At 48.7% G+C, this 25,509-nt stretch overlaps 1 protein-coding gene across 1 annotated transcript in view; it reads right to left on the bottom strand.

Moving 5' to 3' along the window:
* Positions 1-25,509, bottom strand: part of LOC102942278 (calcium/calmodulin-dependent protein kinase type IV) — a 45,014-nt gene that overhangs the window by 9,338 nt on the left and 10,167 nt on the right. Inside the window, exons 2-7 of the mRNA XM_007072073.4 lie at positions 18,751-18,829; positions 15,991-16,053; positions 8,971-9,053; positions 8,444-8,516; positions 3,393-3,483; positions 1,637-1,711 (exon numbers count right to left, since the gene is read on the bottom strand). Of these exons, the coding sequence (XP_007072135.1) occupies positions 1,637-1,711; positions 3,393-3,483; positions 8,444-8,516; positions 8,971-9,053; positions 15,991-16,053; positions 18,751-18,829 (464 nt within the window). The remainder of the gene's footprint in view (positions 1-1,636; positions 1,712-3,392; positions 3,484-8,443; positions 8,517-8,970; positions 9,054-15,990; positions 16,054-18,750; positions 18,830-25,509) is intronic.

Genomic DNA, 25,509 nt, shown 5'->3' with positions numbered 1-25,509 from the left:
CATGAAGAGAATTGGTTCAAGGAATTAAAAAATAAGTGTCAATGAAAAATATGATTTGCTGTTGGGATTTAAATATTCCCTTGCAGAGGTTAGAACACGGATAAGACAGCATCTTTCTAGACAATGTACAGGATGAACCAAAAATGAAGCAGATTAAAAACTGGTTATACAGAAAAGCAGAATCATCTAGATCTTGTGGACCAAGATCAGTAAGACGCAAAGAGGCAATAAGTGGCTTGAACAGCAACGTTTTAAATAAACCCTACAAATAAAATTCGCACTTCTATAGCACATTGTCAGCTGAAGATTTCAAGGCAGTTTACAACCATAATAGAGATATGGGAAACTGAGGCACAGAAAGATGAAGTGACTTGAACAAGTCTGTGACAGATTAGGGAAGAGACTCCAGGTCTACTGAGTCCCAGTCCTGTGCTTTACCCACAAGGGAACCTGCCCTGAAAACTAGACTGTAAAATATTCTCCCTGTCTTTAGAGTTCAAGATATTACGAGTGGCACATGTAAGAATTTAGTCTGAGATTATCAAAGCTGAAGTTCCATTTAATTTTAGTGGCAATTGGGCATCCCAATCTTTTGGGCAGCTTTGAAAATCTGAGCCTTAATATTAATAAGATACATGGATTTTTAAAATAATTGCGTCTCTTTAAGTCGCAGTCTATGGCTTACCTTTCACAAGTGTCTAATGATTTTGGGTGCCCAGTTTGAGACACCTTAAAGGGGCCTGCTCTGCAGAAGTTGGATGCTAGGTCCTTTCTGAAAATCAGACTCTTAAGGCATCTCAAACTGGGCATCCAAAAATGGAGGCAACACAGATCACTAGTTGCTTGTGAAAATTTGGCCTGAGAGCGTTTGCAGACCCAGGGTGAGATTTTCAAAAGAGCCAGAAGGAATTAGGTGCCTAATTCCCATAAGACATCAATGAGACTTGTGCTCCTAAACCCCTGCAGTGCTTTTTCTGGGTGACATGACCGTTCCCTTTAACACGGCTGAATTGCAATTCTTAGGGCATGTCTTCACTGCAGAGTTAACCTAGGTGATCAGCAGCTGGGTCTGAGCAGCTGGGCTAGCCTACCCCAGGTCTGAGTGTCCCCACAACACAGCCCCAGCCACGTTACTGTGTCCTCACTGTCCCTGATCTCATCAGCGTGTGCCTGGAGTGTAACCCCTGGTTCTTTGCACCGAGATGTTCTGCGATTCATTCCCAGTCCACTGTGCTAATTGTGGGAAAACTTGTCTGCCCTCCCCAGGGAGAACTGGGGGAAGGCACGAGAGACACCGATTTTGTCTGCATCCTAACTGCAAAATGGGTGGGTTCTAGCCTGAATTACAGCGGAGCCCAGGCTGTAACCTCCCCCTCCCCTCCCAAGAGGGGTAAAATACCCTGGTCTTAAAGCACCTCCAGGTCAGGGGTTTTTCTGTGTGGTCAGTAGTGGGGGTTTGCCCAAACCCCCTGTGCAATGAAGACAAACCCTTAGGGGTTTCTGTCTATCATAATATGCAAAGATACATTCCTAAGATACACGCTGCTAACATGAACAAACCCTGCGTGATTCTCCCTCTCCGCTCCCACCTCCACAAGCTCCCCACTAAGCGATTCCTACGTGCTCACCCCCTTACCGCAATATCCCGGAGTACCACAAACAGTCTTCATGGTGTCCTGCTCGTCCACTATCTTGGACAATCCAAAATCACCTGTAAGGGAACAGATGGGCAGGAAAAGGACTGTTACACTGACAGGTGCCCGGTGGCTGCCCTCCGGGTCGGCTCTTTGATCCTAGACAATCACAGCCCTTGTTAAAGCCAACTGGGCGTGCCAAGCGGCCTTCTTCCAGTGGAAGGAGCAATTCAGCCCCTTTATGAGGCAGAACAGCTGCAGACACTGGAGGCTACCAGGTGGGGCACCAAACTGCCCAGCCACTCCTCGACAGAGCTAACCCAGAGGAGCTAATAGGGGTTGCCCTGGTTGCCCCGGCTACTACACGGGTTTTGCAACCTGTGCGTACGAGGGCTCGTCCATACTTGGAAGTTGGTTTGGGGAGTGTTTATCCGCGCGAAGTGAGTTATCCTGGGTTACGTGCTCCCCTTTGTCTCCACAGGGTGGGCTGTTTTGAAATCAGCACTCAGCAGCCTGGACCGGCATCCCACACGTCTCAGCTGGGCTCGCGGCACCTTGCGGGATAGCTACCAGAAGGCACTGGAATTCTGGGACCCGGGGTCAAACTGAAGAATTCCCATTCATCTATCTCATTGCATCCCTACCTTCATTTGGCTTTAATAAGCCAGAATTTAAATGGGGAGGTGCCATCCAGTCAAAGTGACCCCAGAGCAGTAGAGGACACACAGGTCAGCAAACTGGTTGACACAGGTAGTCAGCCAAGCAGTGTGGGATCCAGAGGGAGGACTGCCAGGTGTGGATTCAGGACAGGGATGGAAAACTCATCCCAGATCTCAGCAAACTTGTTTCCCCAGTAGGTTTATTAGCATGGGTTGAAACATCAGATGTCTTTAAAGAAAATCTTTTGCATGTAGATACAAGACACTTTATCCCCCCAAAAAAGTGAGGTTAATCCAAAACAACTTTCAAGTGCAGACAATTCCTGAGAGAGAGAAAGAGAAGACTGGTGAGCATGGCCCTGAGATGGAGATTCTTGGGCACAGAGCTCACTGGAGGGGCAGACTCAGGGATTTCTGAGCAAGGAAACTGCCTGCTCTTAGCTTCTACTGTGATCAGGGAGACAGGTCTGTGTGAGCATTTTTTTGTAAATAAGATTACAGCCAAGAATAGACACGACTCATAGCACTGATCTCCCCTCCTACTGTAAACAACCCAGCAAGGCCTCAACTGTTGGCTAACCACTCATGCCAAAGGGACATGGTACCATGGCATGCTCCACAACCAGCATGGGATTTCAGATTTCAGCTGATAGGCTTCTTTGAACATCCTAGCCTCCGTTTAAGGGAGCTACGAATTCGGTGGGATGTGAGTGCCTAACTCCTAATCTCTTGGAGAATCCCAGACTGAATTATTACTGTCCCAGCCAGGAAAAGGGGGAAGTAACTTCCTCCCTCCCTAGAGTAAAGGGGAAAGCCGGGAAGGAACTGAGTCACAATTTAGGGTGAAATCCTGCCCCAATGGGAGTTTCACTATGGATGTAAATGGGGCCATTCTACCCTTTTTCTCTCATCTGCTCCTGGGACAATGCAGCTCCACACCACCCCCTTACTCACAGGCAGGCTGAAAGAGTATAGTCTACTCTAGCCCACTGAAATCAAGAACCAAATTCCCACTCCCTGTCGGACGGGACCCTCCCCGCAGACGGTAGCTGCCTTTGCACAGGAAACCCTAACCCTGCTGCTCGCCCCCCAAACGTACCAATTTTGAGAGGGGCATCTGGGGAAAGGTCTGCATACAGGAGATTCTCTGGTTTCAGATCCCGGTGGACGACTCCATTTTCATGCAAATACTGGAGAGACAGAGAATGCGAAGCGGGGGAGAAAAAGCCAACTCAGGGTCAGACAAAATGCAGGGATGATAACTGGTAATTCGGCAGCGTTCAGAGTATTAATTACGTTGAGCCAAACCCTGGAGAGTTTGCTCAGGGCCAGATTCTGATACCTTTATTCACATCGAGTTGCAACTTTCTCCACAAGTGACGTCTCATTCCACTGACATCTGTGGGATTAGGAATAAGTATCATTCAATGTCAATAAGGGTATCTGGCCCTTGGTTTTTGGCCAGTGTAATTACACCCTTACTGGTATTTGCCATTTATAAGCGAATTACTTACAAATCACCGTTCACTCTTTATAGTATGACCAGGAAGCATCGCCGAATGACTCATAACATCAAATGGCACGAACTCAAGTTGAACGGCGAGCTCAGGTTTCCAACCCCCTCAAACGGTCACCCAGTGCTCTCTACAATGGCATGGTCGTCACTCCGAATGCTCATCAACCTCCCTGCACAAACCCTCTTTGACTCTGACCCAAAGAAAGCAGGATGGAAAAGACCCGGCGGAAGACCTCAACTCCGAAGGCTGGACGGCATCCTTCGCAGGACTGTTTTCCCGGAACACGCCAGACTTGGATTCGGATAAAACGTCATGGAGGCGCATAACCGGTTCGGTAGCCTCTACGCTGTATCAATAGCGTGAGACTTAGCAAATTGTATTATGATTGCCCCAAGTGACGGACCCTGGTTATTGCTAAGGGCACTCAGTCCTTAGAAAACACATGTGAAAAAACAGTAGCCAGATCTCCAGCTGGTGTAAATTGGTGTAGGTCCACTGAAGTCAACGGAGTTATGCCAGTTTACACCAGGGCGGGATCCGGCCCAATGCCTCAGTTGTGACTTTGCAGTCTGAGTCAGACACAGCTCATCAGTTCGTATAGAAGAGGCCACAGAGAACATCTTCATTGAGGAGATCAACCCATGAAGACTTTGCAAAAGAAGAAGATTTGTGTCTTGAAGAATCACGAAACACCCACTTAGATTTCCTTACCACAATGCTTAGTTTGTATTAAACAGAGTACGAGAGTCCACAGACAGAACTATCCAATCACATAGGGCCTTACTCTCTTTTACATGGCTCTGGCAGTGTAAAGGGGCCTTGGTGAGATGAAGATCAGGCCCCCAGTCTCTGTTCAGTTCTAGACAGAGTTCTCGGCAGACAAAGACAGCTGAAGATTAGAACATTCTTGCAACAATGAATCATGCTTGTGTGCACCAAACACTCCTAGTCAACAGGAACACACCAGTCACCTGGTGTTAATCCATATGCAGCAGACACAGAGATAAGTCACCCTGTAGTGGCTGAAGTAGATATTGTGCCTGGCACATATCTAACCGTTATAAGACGTGATTGGAAGGAGCTGAGGGAGGGTCTTTGAGAACTCATGGGTGGCTTGCAGGAAAGTGGATGCACAAGAGTGGGGAAAGGAGCCAAAGGGAGCAAGGAGGAGAGAGGATATGGAGGAATGAGAGGGGGCTAAGATGAGAGCAGAGGAGGCAGAATGCAAAACGCACTGTCACTGAGTAGATGGTATGGCCCAATAGCTGGGAACCGACCCCAAATACCAAGAGACCCGAATTCCATCCCCAGCTCTTCCACTGACCTAGCATGCAACTATGGCCAAGTTGTTTCCCTTCCTTACCCTTGGTCTCTCTTCCTGTTTGGATTGTAAGCTCTGTCTCTCGCTACATGCAGCACCAAGCACAACAGGGCCCCGATGCTTCTATAGTATAAATAATGGCACCCTGGCTGTGTCCAGAACTATGCGGATGGCTGTTGCCATAGACAGCGGCAGCAGAGGAGAGAAAAATGTTCCCCTTGGCTCATATTGATCAGCTGTTGTATTATCTTGTACTGATCAACTACAGGAATCTAACACTCCTCCTCCAAGCACAGCTAGCTTACAGAAATCACCGCCCCTCTACAGTAACCTGCTCCCCCCTTAACCCTGACCTGCTAATCAGCTTTCTTTATTAAAATCTGACCTAAGGGCCGGGAAGAGCATATCTGGGGATCTGCGGCGTGTAGCCCCGATTTGCCATGTGACGCAGAGCTCCTAGAGATCCCCAAATCCCAATGATTTCCTTTAAACCCTCCTTTGCTGGACACCTTACTCCTGGGTACATTGTTGCTCTCTCCCTGCCTACGTGGACGGAGGTGCAATTTCCACAGGGGAGATTTTCTGTTACGAGCTTCCATTTTTAAACCCTCTGTTGCCATAGAGACTCTCTTCAGCTAACCTTTCATGTAGAGAAACAGTGACCTTCCTGATACAAATCCGAGGTATTTTCTCTCCGTCTCTTTTATCCTTTCCAGAGCACAGACCTGAAGAGGCAGCTCCTCTGAACAATGCATCGTGGGTTCCTTTGTGAGTTGCGGGGATTTTTCAGTTGCACAAAAACACAGAGACGCTTCCTCGGCTTAGCAGATTTTGCGACGGTGGTAAACATGTTTGTGAAGGCTGACAGCGCTTGCTAGAAACAGGCCCGGTGATGACAGGCTTGTCCCGAAGTCTAAGTCTCCACTCATTGAACTAATAACCAGCCTCAGGGACAGTTTGAGCTAGGGTGACCAGATGTTCCGATTTTATAGGGACAGTCCCTATATTTGAGGCTTTGTCTTATATGGACATCTACTACCGCCCCATCCCTTGTCCTGATTTTTCACACTTGCTGTCTGGTCACCCTAGTTTGAGCATATCTAGGGCCACCCCACCCTCAAAAAGCCATTTTAATGCCCCCCCCCCCTTGTCCCAGGGGTCAGCACAGAAACAGTCCCATTAAAAAGAACAGGAGGACTTGTGGCACCTTAGAGACTAACAAATTTATTAGAGCATAACCTTTCGTGGGCTACAGCTCACTTCATCAGCTGCATTCTGTATATCTATATCTATCTCTATATCTTACTATATGTTCCATTCTATGCATCCGATGCAGCGGGCTGTAGCCCACGAAAGCTTATGCTCTAATAAATGGGTTAGTCTCCAAGGTGCCACAAGTCTTCCTATTCTTTTTGTGGATACAGACTAACACGGCTGCTACCCTGAGTCCCATTAAAGAGACCCTGTAACAGTGGCCCCTTGGCCCTGCACGTATCTGTTTTAATCCTGGCCTCGGATCAGAGCCATCCAATTCACTAGCTGCCTCTAGCAGTGGCCAGTCCCTGCAGGGGAGCTTGACCCCATAATCCATCTGGTTAACTGTGCAATAATTCACACAGAGGAGGGACTGGGGGAGAGGATCCAGTATCCAGTAGCAGACAGTGGAGGAGCGAATTCTGATCTCGCTTGTCTCAGGCATCAGCAGCTCAGTGGCCCCAGCGACGTTCTGATTCCGGACTATTTATCATCGACACTGGCAGGAGACAATGCCTGAGGCTGAGAGCATGCAGCTTTATTTTTAGATGCCAGGTCAGTGCTGGCCGTCGGAAAGATCTTGCTTTGATGTAGAAGCTTCCCCGCTAGGGAAGTCATGGAGGCAGGATAAGGAAGGGGAGCCCCTCTGTTTCATATGCAGGGGTCCTAGCCGGGCTGTGCTCCGAGTACATTGCATTTCCCTCCACTTCAGTGGGGAGGTATCCAGATTTCTCCTTCCTCCACAAACACAGGCCCAGGCCTCCCTTGTAATTGTGCTTGAATCTGCGGCACTGCTGCCGTGCTCTTCATTTCACAGACTGCGGATCCCCGAGACGGGTGACCTTAAAAGGCCGGGAAGGGGCCACCCGTTAACAGAACAAAAGCCAAGCTGCAGCTGCTCTCTCGGGTAGTCAGAGACCCACTCCTTTCTTATGCCATTTGGCAGCAGGTTTACGAGACTGGCTTCTTCTATGCAAAATGCCTTAAATATGCATAATATTTCATTACATTATCTTAGCGTCTCTAGGCCCCATTGTGCTGTACAGACACAGAGTGAGAGACAGTCCCTGCTTGAAAGAGTTTAACCTAAATAGACCAGGCAAAGGGTGGGAGAACGGAAGCATCATCATCTCCAGTTTACAGCCAAAGTAACCAAGGCACAGCTAAGTGAGTTGGCCAAGGTCAAGCAGGGAGACTGGGCAGAGCCAAGAATTGAACGTAAACTTCTGAGTCCTACCATGACGCTTTAACCACAAAGCCCCTGTCCTCTCTGAACAGCACCGTGATCCAGTACAAAGCAGGTGCCCCCATGTCATCCTGTCCTCTTTTTAGGGAACCAAGGATAGAGAAAGGGAGAAAGATAAAAAGAATCAGAAAAACAATATATAATATTTTGCTCCGGGATCTCAGAGAGCTTTAGAGACATTAATGAAGCCTCACAGGGGTAAGTGAGTTATTATCCCCTTGGTAAACTGAGGCACAGAGGTGCCCAAGGTCTCACAGTGCTAGAGACAGGTTTAGAACTCAAAAGTCCTGACGGCTTATCTCTTGGTCTAACGAGCAGACCACTGGTTCTCAATCTTTTCCCTAATGGAGGAACCCTCCTCCCATTAAGCTGGGACCTCCCTCCCATCTATTATTCTTGGGGCCTGGTGGTCATTAGAACTGGGTGAAATTTTTTTGGCTGAAATTTTTTGGGGGGCCAAAAAATGCAGCTTCAGGTCGAGTGAAACATTGTGTGAATTCATGTCAAATCCCCTTGAATTATTTCAGTCGGGGGGGAAAAAATTAAACGTTTCCATTCAAAACCACTTTGCGATTTGAATTTTACCTCAACGTTATTTTTTTTTTAAAGTTTAAAAAAAGAAACAAAAATGAAACAAAACATTGTGTTTGACACAATTCCCGCCCCCCACCCCCAACTTTTTCAGTTACATCAGTTATTCTCCCGGCTCTAATGGTCACGATCCCTTGACATCTGTCTCTGATTCCTAGGGTCTGACAGAGGCAGAGAGGCCCAAATACCGTCGAAAGATCAAGAAACAGTGGCAAACTTACAGATACAGCTTCTAGGATCTGCTTGACCACATGGGCTGCATCTCTTTCACTGTAGAATCCCCTCTCTACAATCCTGTAGGGTGAAGACACCAAAGAGGTCACAAAGAAGCCCGTGTAGCAATGGCACATCCCGTGGTGGCTTACAGCCTGCCCTGGAATCAATTCACACCAAGTTTTAGACCCCCAAAATAGCCCTGGCCACACCATTTATAAGTTAACCATTCCATATAGGCTTTATTACAGTGACCTCTTAATAATAAAGCCCAGCTCTTTGCTTATCAGCAGTTATCATTCATCTGACGCTGGCTTTTCCCAGATGTAAATGTAGGGCATTAGAGAATCAGGTCTGGTGTCCCTCGTTGGCCACTTACAAATCATCTGGTTTCCTGAACTGACGGGATCTATGAGCTGGTAATTTAGCCCCTGAGCCACTCAGATCCTCCTTCCACCCTCCACATTTTTGGTGGGACTAGATGTGTCTCCTTTTATTCAGAATTGGCAGGTTAAAAGAAGGTCTCGCTGAGTACCTGTCAAAGAGCTCTCCTCCCGTCACTCGTTCAAGTATGAGCACGATCTCGGAGGGCGTTTCAAAGATCTCCTTCAGTTTGATCTGAAAAGAACAGGAACAGTTCACTGGCAACCCTGCTCCCTTGCCAGAACGGAGCCATTCTTCCAACCATGTTAATTATAAGCCAGACACAGTGGGAACTTTCCGCCAGCCCTGTCCTCACTGTAAGTCAATTTATTCCTAGAACAGGTTAATTTATTCACGAGATGCATGCCAGGGAGGCTCGTCATGGAGAGAGGAATAAATAAATGCAGAACAGATTGCGCAGATGTAACAAGTTTAGCATCATCATAACAGGGCTGCCGGTAGCAAATATGCCTCGTTTTTTTCTATTTGAACCTGGCATTTTAACTGTTCAAACCAGGTTTGCTCACTTAATCCGCATTTAAAAAAAAAAACCACCTGCAAATTAGAGCAGGGAAACCGACCCGCAAGCCCTACATTTATTCTCTCCAGATCCTGAAGCTCATTACTGTAAGTGGAATGTACGGTATCCTATGAAAGCTTTTTAATTTAGCAGCCCCTCCATCCCTGCCAGGATGACCGAGCAACCTCTACTGTACACATTCCTGTGGCTTTGCAAAGCCTGTTGTCCTTGGCTCTTTCATTCAACCGCTGGTTCTGCTGATTGGAGTGTTTGACCCCAAGGGTGAAATCCTGGCCCACTGAAGTTAATGGGAGCTTTGCCATTGACTTCAGCAGGGCCGGGATTTCAGCTTGAAGCTCTTGGGCCGGATTCTCATGCCTGGTCTACACTTCCAATGTATGTTGACGTAGTCATGGTGCTCAGAGGTGGGAAAAATCCACACCCCTCAGCTCTGGAGCTGTGCCGACTTTGCCCCCGTGCAGCTACTGCTAGGTTGATGGAAGAACATTTCCATTGCCCTAGTTACTGTTGCTCAGGAAAGTGGAGTTTCTACAGTGACAGGAAACCCCCTCACAGTGCTGTATGCTGTGTCTACACTACAGAGTTATACTGGGCTATGCCACTATAGCACCTCTAGGGTGGACTTGGCTCCAGTTACTCCATTCCTGCACTTGGATCAAAGAGAGGAGAAGATGCAAACTCTCCCTGTTCAGAGGCTTGCCCGGTTGCTGGGGTCAGTTACAGCAGCCTTGAGGCTACTCTAATTTATGCTCTGGTTCCCACCATGGGAAGCAAGCACAGCTATGGAGCATTGCATTCTGGTCACATCCCTAATTCACTGCCTAGGTCAGAGGATGGGAGCAAGGTTGGAGTAGCTCCTTTATGCCAGCTCAGCTCCGGGGACTGTTTCTATCTGCTCTAAGGCTGCTTGCTGATGCCACAGCCATGGAAAGGGACCTTAGTGTTACTAAGAATAAGGGTGTTTGCATTTACAGTCCTGCTAATCCCAAGTGTCAAGGCTTCAAAAAAATCACGAGATCATTTTAAAAAATCACAAGATTTTTATATTTTTTTTATTTGCCTTCTGATCTTTGAGCCTTGTGATGTCACATTTTCAAGTTTTCATCTGCTTAAAAAAAAAAAGAATGTAAGCCAAGGGTCTTACATAATCCCATGACTCCAGGAGCTGAGGCTTTAAAGAAAAAACACCAAATATCATGAGACCCACATTAAAATTGCCAGAATGGGCCATAGTGCATTTATGCTGGAATTGCCAACTGCAGCTGAGTTATCTGCCCTTTACCGGAACAAATTGGACCATTATTCCAGTATTTTATTTGCAGTATCCTTAGATCATGAAAGGACAAAAAGGAAAGGAAGAGAAAATTAAATGAATGTCTTTATGAGGAATTAGAGTGTGTAGAAGATACACGATTGGGTCCCATGTGTCTATACCCAGCAAATTTCTTTTGCTACAGCCTGATGTTTTAGGAACCTCTCATGTTTAGTTATCGATTGTATACATTGTTTTTCAGGAATAAAAGACCAGCTCTGTTATTTCTGAAAATGTGACATTGGGCACCTAAGTCAGTTAGGCAACTCTGAAAAGGTCCCCCGTGATGCACAGGCTGCTCTGTGAGGAAGAAAGCAGAAAAGAAATAATATTTCCTGAAGATTAAAAAAAAAACCACGAGGCCTGCATTGGCCCTTTGTGCCAACGCAGCAAACGTGGAATTAACAGGTCTCATAAAAATGCATCCATGTGCTTTTTTTTTTTAAATGGGAAAAAGAAAATTTCACAGGGCTTAAGACTTCCGTGACACTGTGAATTTCACGGGGCTTTCATCATTGCCTACGTATGAGACACTGTGGCAGCTTACTGTATTATAATACTGCACAGAATGCTATAATTTTCCTATTAACTTCAAAAGTTTACAATCCTATTATCGTCTGCTCTTGAGGTCGGTGCTGAATGACAGCAAGGAGCGTACAGATGTCACCAGCGTGCATAATGACAGGAAGCGTCATTTAAAAAAAAAATCATTTGAACTAGGGAGGGAGCAGAACCTCACCGAAACCATTCTGATTTAAAATATTAAAGCTGTCCAATTGGTTACGTCAATGTAGCTGGCCTGTAGCGGCGCCTGTTTCTAGGGTGGGCAAAGTAAGTTTTCTATCCTCTTTATAACACACCGGAGGCAATCTCTCCTTTGCCTCTCCCCCAGACTCTACACAAACAAGCCTTCAGAGACCATGTGATGCATCTACAGCAAATGTGAGACAGATCCTCACCTGGTACAAGCTGATGTTCCTCCGCTGGGCTGATTTACACCAACTGAGAATCTGGCCTCGGTCTCTACCATATCTTTTAAAAAGATGTAGGCTAACAGGTTCAAAAGTGGCTTGATCTTGTTCCACTGAAGTCAATGGGAGTTTCACCATTGATTTTTATAGGAGCTGAATCGAAACCTAAGTGATTTAGGAGCTGAAGTGTCACTGTGGGACATAGGCCTGGTCTACACTTAACATTCAGATGGACATAGTTACGGTGGCCAGGAGTGTGCAAAATCCACATCCCTGCATGCGGTAGCTGTGCCCACATAATCCCTGATGCACACGTGGCTGAGTCAACGGAAGAATGCTCAGGGAGGTGGAGGTGGTGGAGTTCCTCCAGTGAGGAAAACCTGTAGGCTACGTCTACACTACAGGGTTGTACTGGCATAGGTAAGGTGCAACACACAGGCCTTAGGTGCTTTTGAAAAACTTCCCCCTTAACGAAATACAGCTCGCCAGTCATTCACACGCATCAAAAGAGGAGAACTGAATGCTGAAATCAGTCTAGAAAGCAGGTGGAAAAGAATCAGACACTCAAAGCTTACCAGCGACATTAACAGATAAGGCCATACACAGCCTTTTGGCCCCAATTCAGGATCTCTCTTAAGCACACGCTTAAGTATGTGCCTATTCGAGACAGCACTTAAGCATACGGAATCATAGATTCTAAGGCCAGACGGGACCACTGTGATCACCTAGTCTGACCTCCTGTGTAACACAAGCCATAGAATTTCCCCAATATAATTCCTGCAGCCGATCTTTTAGCATGGGATGGAGCTCAGCCCCTGGCAGGATCAGTAGCTTGAGTGCCCGGGCAAAGCAGACAGAGCTGTGTGTCGCATGTTCCATGTGACCTGACAAGAAGGTCCCATTGAAGCGGTCCCCTTCTGTAATGATCTCTGCTCCTGGGTGTTACAAATTGTTCCAGTTCATTTGCTTAGCAGCTGTTCCGAAAGGGGATGCTTCCCTGCACCAAGGGTTCCTAATGGAGACCATCAAAGAACAAATACAAATAAAGAATATAGCTGTCTCAGACCAGGCAGCCTGCTCCAGTCCTCTAACAAGGTGTGTGAACATCTTTTCAGTGATGCTTTCCTGGCAGGGAGATAAGAATGTGAAATAGCCTCTATGAGGCTTGGGGCATTTACGGCACTAGGAAATGTGTCATACCAGGAATTGTGTGTGTGTGTTGGGGAGGAGAGGGGTGGTGGCGGGGTAGACAAAGGACAAAATCCATTCCTGGAGTCAGTGAAGTTACCCTGGGGTTGGATTTTGCCCCAACTGCCTGATTTCCGACGATTTCCTGTACTGTTGGCTTTGCTTTTGCCAGGAGGGTCTTTAATGATTACAAGCGGGCAAGACTTCCATTCTCAATCTCATCCCCATGAGGAGGGCGGGGATTGTTGAAAGCTCCGTCACCCGGGAAAGTGGCCCAAAGCAGCATTTCTGGGACATTGGGGTTACCCTGCAACAACAAAACTAAAACTCAGGTTGCCTGGCGTTCTGGGGACCTGTGAAAAAACCACCATTTTACAAGGGGGCGCTCTTCTTCCAGGAATTACATTACAACACAGCATGTAGAAAGCAGCCATCTGGTCTCCTGGTAATTCCAAGTCAGCCGGAGAAGTAAACAGCCAGGAATAAACCTCTGGAGATAGAAAGGCAGGGAAAGGGGTCCAAATCCTGCCCAGTGCACAGCCCCTGCAGCTCAATGGGAAGCGCTGGTGCTTCGCCCCTGGTAGAATTAGCAGCTTGAGTGCCTGGGCAGAGCAGACAGAGCAGCGTGTCGCGTCAGTTACATGGAAACTGACAAGAAGGTCCTGTCTAGGCTGACTCCTTCCCTAATTATATCTGTTCCTGTGTGTTACAAATTGTTCCAGTTCAACGTCATTATCTTCTGAGCGCTGCATTATATCAGTGCTGCTCTGCTCATGCCGGCGAGCGGCTGAGAGCTCAGCTGTTGGCAAGAGATGGCCTGGCGTTCCCGACCTTATCTTCCTTTGCAGGATTCGTTACAAACAGGCACTTTTCTTTGGCATTCATTCGAGCCCCTCGACAGAAATCGCTTACCGAATGGAAACCCTCGAAGGGGGGAGTCTGGTGGCCTGAACATCGGAGCTGGAATGCCTGGAAGACCCCTGGAAACTCAGACAGTGGCAAACCCCAGCAGGGCTTATTCACATCCCGTCCTTCCCAAGGCAGTGAGTAAAGTGAGTTCCATGCACTTTGCTGCTGGTGGATGTTTTGAATGAGACCTTTAAAATAAAAATAAACCACATGGAACAGGGTGGCCTGCCCTATAGCAGGACTGGGACCCCGTGGGTCCTGCAGCCATAGTAGCGGGAATGGGATAAAAATTCAACAATGTAGGAGTGGGTGGGAGTGGGTATTGTGGGGCAGGATTAAAAAAATAGTCCCGCACAGGGCTCTCGCCTGCCCCTTTAAGGGCCAGAGGCCTGGGGCCAGCCGTCCTGGTCACTAATCAGATGCAGCTGAGCAGGGGATAGATCAATATCTCCAGGAAGCGGAGTGGGATCACAGAAGGGGACTGTCTCTCGCAGGTGTCCTTGCAGAAGGGAGGCAGCAGGTTGAAAGCTCTGGGAGTTATGGCTGGGTAGACAGCTCCAGCTGGAAGTTTTGTTTTCCTTTTGAGAGTTTGGCGGCTGTTTAGACAATAAATTGGGCCTGGAGGAAAAGGCTAACAACTGATCTGAGCATGGCTGACAATTTCCCAGGCGGACAAGGAAGGCTGCCAAGCTGCAGCGCACATCTGCTTTGTGCAGAGAGGAATCATGGCACAGAGAAGTCAGGGGAACACATCTTACAGTGAGAGACTTAGGAGCGCCGCTTATTAAGGCCCGGTCTACACTAGGAAATTAGACCTACATAAGTGCATCGCTCAGAGGTGTGAAATATCCACACGCATGAACGACACAGTTATATCGACCTAACCCCTGGTGTAGACAGCACTAGGCCTCCCGTCAACTTCGCTGCTGCCTCTCAGGGAGGTGGATTACCTATACCAACAGGGGAAGCCCTTCCGCTGGTGTAGCGTTTTAGGTGTAGAAACGCTGCTATAGCGCTTTAGTTAATTCACCTCCCCGAGAGCTATGACATAGTGCAGTCTACACTGGGGGTTATGTCGGTGGATTTTCACACCCCTGAGCAACATACTTATACCAAAGTAATTCTGTACTGTAGTGTAGACCTGCCCATAGTTTATCAAAAGTCGACAGGCAGCTTGATCTCGGTCTGCCAGTTCCCCTGTGCAGAGATGAGACCCGAGGGCAGAGGGCTCGAACCTGGCCAGCAAAGGAAGAACAAGGCCTAGTGGGTGAGTGCAGGCATGAGAAAAATTTCAGCTGGAAACAAGGCGCAAATTTTTACGCATGAAGGCGATTCGCCGTCAGAGCAGCTTCCCCAAGGGGGTTGCGAAGTCCCCCATCATCTGCTGCCTTGAAAGGTGAGATTTTTCGAAGGTGCTCATGGGAGTTAGGCCCTTAATTCCCGCTGACTTTCGGAAGAGGGCTAGACATCCAGCTCCCTTAGGTGCTTCTGAAGATCCCATCCTGTACCAAGACTGGCTGGGACTAAACAGATGCTCTCGCTCAGCCATCAGTTAATGGGCAGGTTGCAAGAATCACTGGGTGAAACACAACGCCTCCGGTTATGCAGGAGGTCAGGGTAGATACAGCCCAGAAAGGACCGCTACAAGAAATAGGGGTTTGCTCCAGCATCTTTGGCCAAAGGTTCCCTGTTTTGCTGCCCACTGTGTGCCTGGCGTTGCCCTTTGCCCCAGAGGTGGCTGCATTTTAGTAGTACCACATGGAGAGAGCTTAGGGGAAGCAGTTGGGGATCCCATCTGTTATCTTAGGGTTTGATACCAGTGCCCATCACCTGGGTGAAACGTGCTAGAGAAATCTACAGCATAACAACCAACAAATCAAAACTGCATTCTTTTGGGAAGATACTTTCCTTCCCCTCTTAAACAAGGTGTGTGTGTTTCTGTTTCTCTCTGGGCAACAACTGGACTGGCACCCCTGATGTGGGGCCATGGGGTTCTGGGAATCCCAGCATGGGTTAGGGTGGTCCAGGAGGTCCAGGAGCTAGGGGGCTATGCACATCCATTGCTTCCACCCTTCCTAATGCCGCTGGCTTGTGCTGTCCTCCCTCAAAATGTTATGGCTATTTACTTCAGGACAGATTCATAGCGGACTCCCGTCTGGGGAGCACATGGGTGGATTTAAGTCACAAAGCAGCCACACGGCTCATACTCACAATGTGGGGGTGCGAAAGCCTCAGTAAGACGCCGATTTCTGTCCGTACAATCTTTTTGTCAATCTAAAAATGAAGAAAATAAAATAAGAACAATGACGCAAATCTTTACATTTGAGAACTCTTCTGGACGTCGGGCTTGATCAGTGCATAAATACAGAGGTCTCTGCTGCTCTTTAAAACCAGGTTGGAATTAATTCTGAACCGGGTCCTATTAACCGCACGTACATTCTCCCATTCCACATCAACCACACACATACGTGGCAGGTCTTCTAAACACGTATGTGAGGGGACGTCTTCTTCCAAAGCAAACCCCCGAGAGCTGGAGCCTCTCAGAGCGGCACCAGCACTGCAGAACAGAGAGCCGCACAGCTGTGTGGGAGACCAGACAGCTGAAGAGAGCAGGGTTTCCACGCCCATCAGTTGACTGGCCATGACCCTTTGTACAGAGAGAGGAACTGTAATCGAGAGTCAAGGTTTGAACCTCAGCTGCAGGCGATAAACATGTCAGGCAGCTGAGGGGGTTTGGCAAAGATTGCTTTAAGCCATCTTTTTGTTCCCCAAATCCTGGGGTTGGTGAGGGCTGGGCTAGCCCCATAACATCCAAGTCTGCTTTGAGTTATTCCTGGTGGCTCGCAAGGGGTCATTCCAGCAACCAGGAATTGCTTGGGTGGAGAATCCCCAGCCATGGTCATAAGAACATAAGCATGGCCATACCTGGTCAGACCAAAGGTCCACCTAGCCCAGTGTCCTGTCTTCCAGCAGTCGCCAGTGCCAGGTGCCCCAGAGGGAATGAACAGAACAGGGAATCACCAAGTGATCCATCCCCTGTCGCCCATTCCCAGCTTCTGGCAAACAGGCTAGGGACACCATCCCTGACCATCCTGGCTAATAGCCATTGATGGACCTATCCTCCATGAATTTTTATCTAGTTCTTTTTTGAACCCTGTTATAGTCTTGGCCTTTACAACATCCTCTGGCAGGGAGTTCCACAGGTTGATGGTGTGTTGTGTGAAAAAATACTTCCTTTTGTTTGTTTTAAACCTGCTGCCTGTTAATTTCATTTGGTGGCCCCCAGTTCTTGTGTTATGAGAGGTACTAAACAACACTTCCTTATTTACTTTCTCCACACCAGTCATAATTTTATAGACCTCTATCGTACCCCCCTTAGTCATCTCTTTTCCAAGCTGAAAAGTCCCAGTCTTATTAATCTCTCCTCATATAGAAGCCATTCCATATGCTGAATCATTTTTGTTGCCCTTTTTTGAACTTTTTCCAAGTCTAATACATCTTTTTTGAGGTGGGGTGACCACATCTGCACACAGTATTCAAGATGTGGGTGTACCGTGGATTTATAAAGAGGCAATATGATATTTTCTGTCCTATTATCTATCCCTTTCCTAATGATTCCCGACATTCTGTTAGCTTTTTTGACTGCCGCTGCACATTGAGTGGATGTTTTCAGAGAATTATCCACAATGACTCCAAGATCTCTTTCTTGAGTGGTAACAGCTAATTTAGACCCCATCATTTTTATATGTATAGTTGGGATTATGTTTTCCAATGTGCATCACTTTGCATTTATCAGCATTGAATTTCATGTGTCATTTTGTTGCCTAGTCACCCAGTTTTGAGAGATCCTTTTGTAGCTTTTCGCAGTCTGCCTGGCACTTAACTATGTTGCGTAGTTTTGTATCATCGGCAGATTTTGCCACCTCACTGTTTACCCTTTTCCCAGATGATTTATGAATATGTTAAATAGGACTGGGCCCAGTACAGACCCCTGGGGGACACCACTATTCACCTCTTTCTATTCTGAAAACTGACCATTTATTCCTCCCCTTTGTTTCCTGTCTTTTAACCAGTTACCAATACATGAGAGGACCTTCCCTCTTATCCCATGACAGCTCACTTTGCTTAAGAGCCTTTGGTGAGGGACCTTGTCAAAGGCTTTCTGAAAATCTAAACACACTATATCCACTGGGTCCCCCTTGTCCACATGCTTGTTGACCCCCTCAAAGAATTCTAGTAGATTGGTGAGGCAGGATTTCCCTTTACAAAAACCATGTTGACTCTTCCCCGACAAATTATGTTCATCTACGTGTCTGACAATTTTGTTCTTTACTAGAGTTTCAACCAGTTTGCCTGGTACTGAAGTCAGGTTTACCGGCCTGTAATTGCCGGGGTCTCCTCTGGAGCCCTTTTTAAAAATTGGCGTCACATTAGCCATTAGATGTCCAAACCACACGCTCCTCTGCACCTGTTGGCTTTCCCCAAGCCCTTAGTTTAAAACTGCTCTACGGCCTTTTTAATTTTAAGCGCTAGCAATCTGGTTCCATTCTGGTTTAGGTGGAGCCCATCCTTCCTGTATATGGTCCATTTTCCCCCAGGGCCAGGAAATTCCCCAGCCATGCATGCCTTCACTCCCCCAGGACTACACTGACCCTCTACCTCCAGGGGATTCTCCCATTTCCCCCAGCCACACAGCTGCTTATTTCTTCCTCTTCGTGGCATCTGCTTGGATCAATGCAGATCCTTTGCAGTCCAGCTGAAATTTGTAACCATGCAGTCCTAAATCCAGACCTCAGTGGGGGCTTCTTCACTTATGAGGGAATCTAGCAGGCTGACCTCAACCTGCTAACTCACGTTGAGATTACAGACTGCCTTGTCTACACTAGGATTTTTTCCTCCTGTTACTTACCACGTGTTTCTAATGCTCAGAACCTTTTGGAAATCATTGAGGACGGCGTCCCAGGTACTTACCGTCTTCTTCAGGATTTTGGCTGCATACTGCATGTGGGTTCCTTTCTCTTCACAGCTGTAGACCACGGAAGTGGCACCCCTACAGAAAGAAGGAGAGGTCAACCGTGTTACCAGCCCTCCGGACAAAAAAGCCACGGCCATTCAGAGACAACCTGCAAAGGGGGGGGCTGGTGCACTTTTCAACGTTTCTTTGTGATGGATAAAGAAGGCAGAAAGGAGACGGAAGGGTGGTTTGCTGCTTGCTTGTGAAGTTCGAGATTCAGGTCTTGGCCAGCCTGGAAGATGGTCCTTGTCTATACAAGGGCTAAGGTGTTCACGCCGGCTTTCCAGCTCCATCACACACCCCCAGTCTCTGCTTCTAACACGCCTCCTTTTGAGGGCCGCTTGTGACCGTGCTGAGGTTGCCTTTTCCAGATCCCGGAGCTGGACTGTGGTTCAGGCAAAGCGGAGACTGGACAACCCCTCCCTGGGGGTGACACTCCCGCTGGGGCAGGACTTTGATGAGCACTGTGCGGATGCCCACGCAGTGCAGACCTGAGCTCTGTGGCTCAGAGTCATGCACCTCCCTATGGAGTCACGGTGCCTTGATTTAAGGCACGTCTTGTCACCTTGGGCACATGTGGGAGGCAGTGATGTCTAGTGGACAGAGCACTGGAGTGGGGCACAGGAGATCTGGGTTCTGTTCCTGGCTCTGCTTCTGGGTGACCATGGGCATGTCACTTCCCTCTATGTGCCTCAACTTCCCCATCTTTAAAATGGGGGTATGATACTGAGCTCCTTTGTCAAGCGCTCGGAGATCTACAGATGAGACGCGCTATGTAGAGCTAGGTATTTTGGGTGTATGCTCACTACTGCAAGGGCACCACCTGGGCCCTCTGTGGCAGGGGCCGGGATGCTCTCTCACCACGCGACCACCGTGGACTTTTCACAGCTGCAGCTCGTGCTACGTGGGCGTCTCACTGTCAGCTCTGAGGGCACCATCACGGAGCACTTGGGACCTGCTGCTCATTCTGCTGCTGTCTTGCAGCCAGAGGGGGATGCAGAGACTGTGACCTTTGATTGCACCAGGATCAGCGTGCTCAGCTGTGCGAGGGGCTTATATTTCCCCCCTGAATCGATTCCAGCTTTCCTTGGTAAAACCATTTTAATTAAAAATGGAATATTGAGGCAGTTTAAATCCTTAAGCTGCTTTTAAGACAGAAAGAAGCATCCCCTCCCCCCACACCCCAGTAAGTGAACCAGCCACAAGCAGAGGCCTAAGAAGAGATTACATCCTTGTGGGGGAGCGGAACGGGAGGCTCGCGAGAGTGTGTGGCACGTGGGCTCCCTGAACAAGCCCCCAACCCCCCCACTTTCCCTTGGCACCGGGATGCTAATGCCAGCATGGTGCTGTCAATGCACATGACACCCGGCATGCAAGATCCCATAGCCCAGCCCATAGGTGGGTGTGATCATTCCCATTTTACAGATGGGGACACTGAGGCACAGAGCATTCTTATTAGCAACCTGCACCTCAAGTCACACAGCCATCCAGGCGCACGGCTGGGACTAGACACAGGTCTCCTGACTCCCCGGCTAGTGCTTGGAGCCCAGGAAAGTCTGGGGTTATTTGGATATGTCCCCACGTTGAGCTGGAGGAGACATACCTGCAGTAGGAGCTAGCATGCTACAAATATAGTGGGTGTGCAAGAGTTGGGAGGGACTAGCTGCCCTGAGTACAATCCTGAGCCAGCTGGAAGTGTGGACGTACCCTAGGACTGAGCAGTTGCTGGCTGTCATGATGTGTGTGTTCTTCTTTGCGTTAAAGCAGCTTTCGTTTAACAGTCACACAGCAATCTGGCCTCCTGGCAGCCACGGCCCGCCACACTCCCCTCGCCGCGGGCTGCTTCCCACGACACCGCACATCCCTACATAACAAGACGCCTGCTCTGAGCACCGCGTGGGCCTTAGCTGGCTCTCTGCACAGGGCTGTGTCTCACCGCACGGCCAGCAGCCCGGAAGACCGGCACGAGGAAGGCTATGCACACCGCAGAGTCTGATCAACCACTTTCCCCAGCTTTGGAGGAACTTTTCAATTCAGCCCCTCTCCTCTTGCAGACATGAACGGTCACCCCGAGGAACAAACCCAAACTCCCCATCTCCCCCTCACAAACAAACCCAATCAAGCGGGCTTGGATCCTGGCCATTAGCTGTCTCCGGGGCACAGCCGGCCTGTTCTGGTCCATCATGTTGTGGCAAAGGGGGTGAACGGGCTCTGCTGAACTGTGACTTCAAACTATCCAGCAGTAGACTTTAAACTATCCAGCCCCTAAGGTGAGGAGGGGCTGGCACCCCCTAAGGTTCATAGCCCCGGCACCTCTGGGCTTGCTGCTTCTGATACGAATGTAAAAATATTGCTTGAGCCCTGGCACCGCTTTCATTACAAGGAAGCAGTAGTAGTAACCCAGTGCTGTTTGTGTCAGAAGAAAGAGAGAGGCTGCATCCCAGCCCCCGGGCTATTTGGAAAGGCTGAAGTTTATATAACAGGGTTTGCCTGGGGACTCATTTGTCAAAAGGCAACTGTCTCTCAACATCCCCTCACCCTCCAAATTGGAACAGGCTCAGTCCGTCACCCTCCAACCCCACACCTGGCCCACACCTCTTCTACCAGGGGCATAGCTACAGTGGGGCAGTTGCACCAGGGCCCACAAGGTTATGGGGGCCCAACCAGAGTGGGCACTGGGTGAGAGCAGGGCCTGTTGGCCCCCAGTGGCAGGGGTGGCTGGGATGGGGGGGCCCTTCCATCCAGGGCAACCCTGGGCACGAGCAGCCAGCACGGATGCATGGAGAAGGTGTGGGGGGAAATAGCAGCACCATGGGATGCGCGAGGGGTGGGGGCAGAGATGGAAGATGTGGCCCCTCAGAGGTGGAGGGAAGCCAGGCAGGGGCCAAGGTGTGGGAGATCTGGATTGCGGCTGTGGGGGAACCAGGCCACAGCTGAGGGTCCAGAGGTGTACAGCAGACTGGACTGGGGCTGTGGGGAAGCTCGAAGGGGGTGGATTTCGTAATGGGGAAGGGGGTCCCTAAATTATTTTTGTACCAGGGCCCTCTGGGGCCTTGGCAGGCCACTGTCTTCTACTGACACTGTAAGCTCCAAGGCAGGGCCGCCAGGACACTGACTTCAGCTGGTGTGCGGGGGGTGCTCAGACATCTGGAAACCAGAGCCCGCGGTGTCTCCCTTGCTTGTGGAGTACCTCGCGCTAGAAGCAAACCCTGAGCCCTAATTACCCACCATTCAGATAATGCAGAGTAACATTTTCAAGATTTAGGAGCATTGGAGTCCGAGTGCTTGTCTACACTGGCAAGTTGTTTCAGATTGAGAGTGTGTGCATTTAAACGGCATAGCTCTTCCTGAATACCTCCGTGTGTAGACACACTTATTCCTGCTCAGCTTAATCCACTTCCAACTAGGTCCTGATCTGCATCTTTAGACACCTAAATACCTTTAAAAATTTGGCCCTTAGGTACTTTTGAAAATGGGACTTAGGATCCTAAGTCTCTTAGATACTTTTGGAAATGTGGCCTCCTTGCCTACATTCTAAATTGCATCAGTTTATCTAAAAGTGTTATTTCAAACTAGTATAAAACCCTGGATGGACACCCTCAATGTCATTTACACTTGGCTTATGTCCACTGTGATGAACTCCATTTTGAATGAATCGAAATGGATACAAGCCAGGTTTAAATCACATTAAGCGTCCACACAAGGTTTTGAACTGGATTAACTAAATCAGTTTAAAATCATATCTTCCAGTTAAATCCATGCAACTTTGTGTTTAGGCCAGGCCCAAAGCACCTCTTAGGGTTTGTCTCCACGCAGAAGTTGCATGGCTTTAACGAGATGATGTAATTAAAGCACGCGCCTAGTGTGGACTAATTATGCCGGTGTAAAGGCGCTTATAGCAGATGTTTCATAGCTGCCTCGAATTTAAGGCCAGAAGGGATCAACAGAGCAGAGCACAGCCCATCACATGTCATGTTGAGCCCAATGACGGCAGTTAATCCAACGCGTTTTAGTCCCCAGGAGCCCACACTGTTACCCGACTCAGGCAGAGAACAGGAGGGACCGAGGTGCACCAATGCCCCTGCAATGGCAGGGAACTGATTAGGTGAGACATGCCCAGATGATCCCAGCAGGAAATCCACTCCCATGCAGAGGAAGGCAAAACCCCCCAAGGTCCCATAATCGATACTGGTATAGGACGCCTTTATATCCGTATAACCCACCCGCAGAGGGGCGTACCGATAAAATTACATTGATAAAAAAAAAATAACCTCCCTCCCATTCATAGTTCTACTGGCACAAAAACCTGTGTATTAAACTGCAGGGAGAGCGAACATACAGGGGCTTGCGTCAGTTTGCAAACCAGGCCAGGCTCTGAGCTCTTCAGGCCCAGCGCACTACAGAAATAATAACTAAATCGTAAAGAGGATTATCAGGGAGGACTAGCCCTTGGTCATTCCCACCCATACCCTCTTTTGCGCCTTCACCACTTACACAGCAGCCAGGAGTGGGTCTCGTCATTCCGAGACCAGGAGTCAGATGGCTTCTGCGCCGTGAAAGACAAGCCCGCCATCCTTTAACCAGGAAGAGATGCCAGGCAAGCAGCTTTGCAGACAAGTCCTCTTCCCGGGAGTCCCACCTGGAGCCCCTCCAATGGGAGGAGTGAATTGCCAGGGGAGGGAGTGAATGTGAACAGGCCGAGCAGGGTCAGGAACGATAGGGAGCGACAGCACGTGCTAGAGTGATGAGGGTGGGGGGAAGCTGCATGGATTGAGCTGTGCCTCTGGGACTGATGTGGGTTATTTTTCCGTGTCAGCAAGGCGGGTGAGGGCAGTGGCTGCCGCATAACAAGCTCTGCTGTATCTTTAAGCCAACTCTGTCTCCGACACCTGGGCTCTGGTCTGGGTGTGCTGGGCTTCTGGGAAGGGCAGCAAACACTGTCACCCATAGTGTTTGCACACGTGGATTCAGGCTCACAGCAGGCGTATGAGGCAGATAACTGCTACTATTCCCATTGTACAGGGAAAACAGAGGTGACTTGCCCAAGGACACCAAGTATTGCCAGTAGCAGAGCTGTGAATAGAACCCAGGAGTCCTGATTCCACCTTCCCTCCCAGGCCAGGAACAGCACCCAGGGGTCTTGACTCCCTGTCACCTGCTCTAACCACTAGACCCCCAAAATGCTTTTCCAGTTTTCTGAGGATCAGCAAAATGGTCCAGGAAAGGTACCAGTGTATAAAGTTAAGCCACTTCAAGTTACTAAAGAGGAATCATTACGTTTAAAATCCCCCGCGGTCTCAGTCAGTTGCCAGTAATTTTTAGATCTAGTTCACAACATCTCCTAACCACTGGACAGCGAAATCCACTATTGCTTAAGCCACCATGGCACAACCCTGCAATTTCATCTTTGATGCAGGTTAATTCCCGCTCTGAGCAGTCGAACACATTTTATTACTCTTTGACTTTCTTGTCCTGGGGGATCAAGTGTCAGTTCTGATTCTTTGCCCCTAGACCCCCCTTTTCAGCTGTGTACACAAAGGTGTGTATTTATTCCTCCCATTGCACAGATGGTTGCGCGGTTTGTCAGTGGCAGAGCTAGGAACAGAACCCAGGCATCCTGAACCTATCGCCACCCGTGCAAAGTCTGAATCCAAAACCAGACTTCGATGTGTCTCATCCAGCTGCCGTTCAAGGTGAACGTTCTGCATGGCTCCTTTAGAGCCCAAATCCTGCATTTAGTATAATCATTCACAAATAATCAGCTCGGAGTTTAAGCGATGCTCAGTTTTGCGTGTCAATGTACACGCAAGAGCCTCTTACCCTTTGTGTTTTCCAATAACATTGGCAGTGGCAGGATTTAGACAAATTAGCTACCCCCCGACAGTCTGTATCGCTGGCCCAGTCTCTGAGCTTCCAGAAGAGTCATCTTCTACTTCTACTTAAAGCTCTGAATAAATATCCGTAATCAACCTTGACTGTGAATGGAGATATAATTGTGTTTGTTTTACAGATGACTGGAAAATGTGTAACGACGGAATTTGTTGAAAAAAGACTGGATTTGCTTCTAATGCGAGTGTACACTTTATCTAGGGTGACCAGATGTCCCGATTTTATAGGGACAGTCCCGATTTTTGGGTCTTTTTCTTATATAGGCTCCTATTATCACCCACCCCCTGTCCCGATTTTTCACATTTGCTGTCTGGTCATCCTAACTTTATCCAATATAATCGTTTATGGAGGAGGAGCCAAAGACTATAGGCTGAGTTTTGGCCTGGCTACTGTGAGATGCTCCTGGATCCAGGGCATTCCAGGGCCATCCTAACAGTGCAGAGGGCTCGCCTGGCTGGTGTGCTGCGGGCTCTATTCACACCCTGCTCTCAGCCCATAGCTGAGGGACTGGATTGGGGGTTGTGACTGGACCAGTGTACTGCCCTGCAGCTGCGCTATTTCCCAGGGGCCAAGGGAAACAAAGCATAAATAAGAGCAGCCTTGAGGCTGCTCTAACTTATTCCCAGGGCCTCCATAACCCCAGAATACAGTGAGCACAAAGATGGCTGAAAGCCATCCCTGCCCCAAGATCAGGTCCAAAATAACTGCAAATCAGGCCTCAGACATGAAGGGATGGCCACACCTCCAGCCTGGTTGGCCCCCTCCCCATCTAACATGGAAGCAAAGCACTCTATTCACCCCAGTTCCTGCACAGATGTAATTGAAGA

Source organism: Chelonia mydas, chromosome 25, assembly GCF_015237465.2.
Source record: "Chelonia mydas isolate rCheMyd1 chromosome 25, rCheMyd1.pri.v2, whole genome shotgun sequence".
Taxonomy (NCBI): domain Eukaryota; kingdom Metazoa; phylum Chordata; order Testudines; family Cheloniidae; genus Chelonia; species Chelonia mydas.
This window is presented reverse-complemented; position numbering and strand designations above follow the sequence as displayed.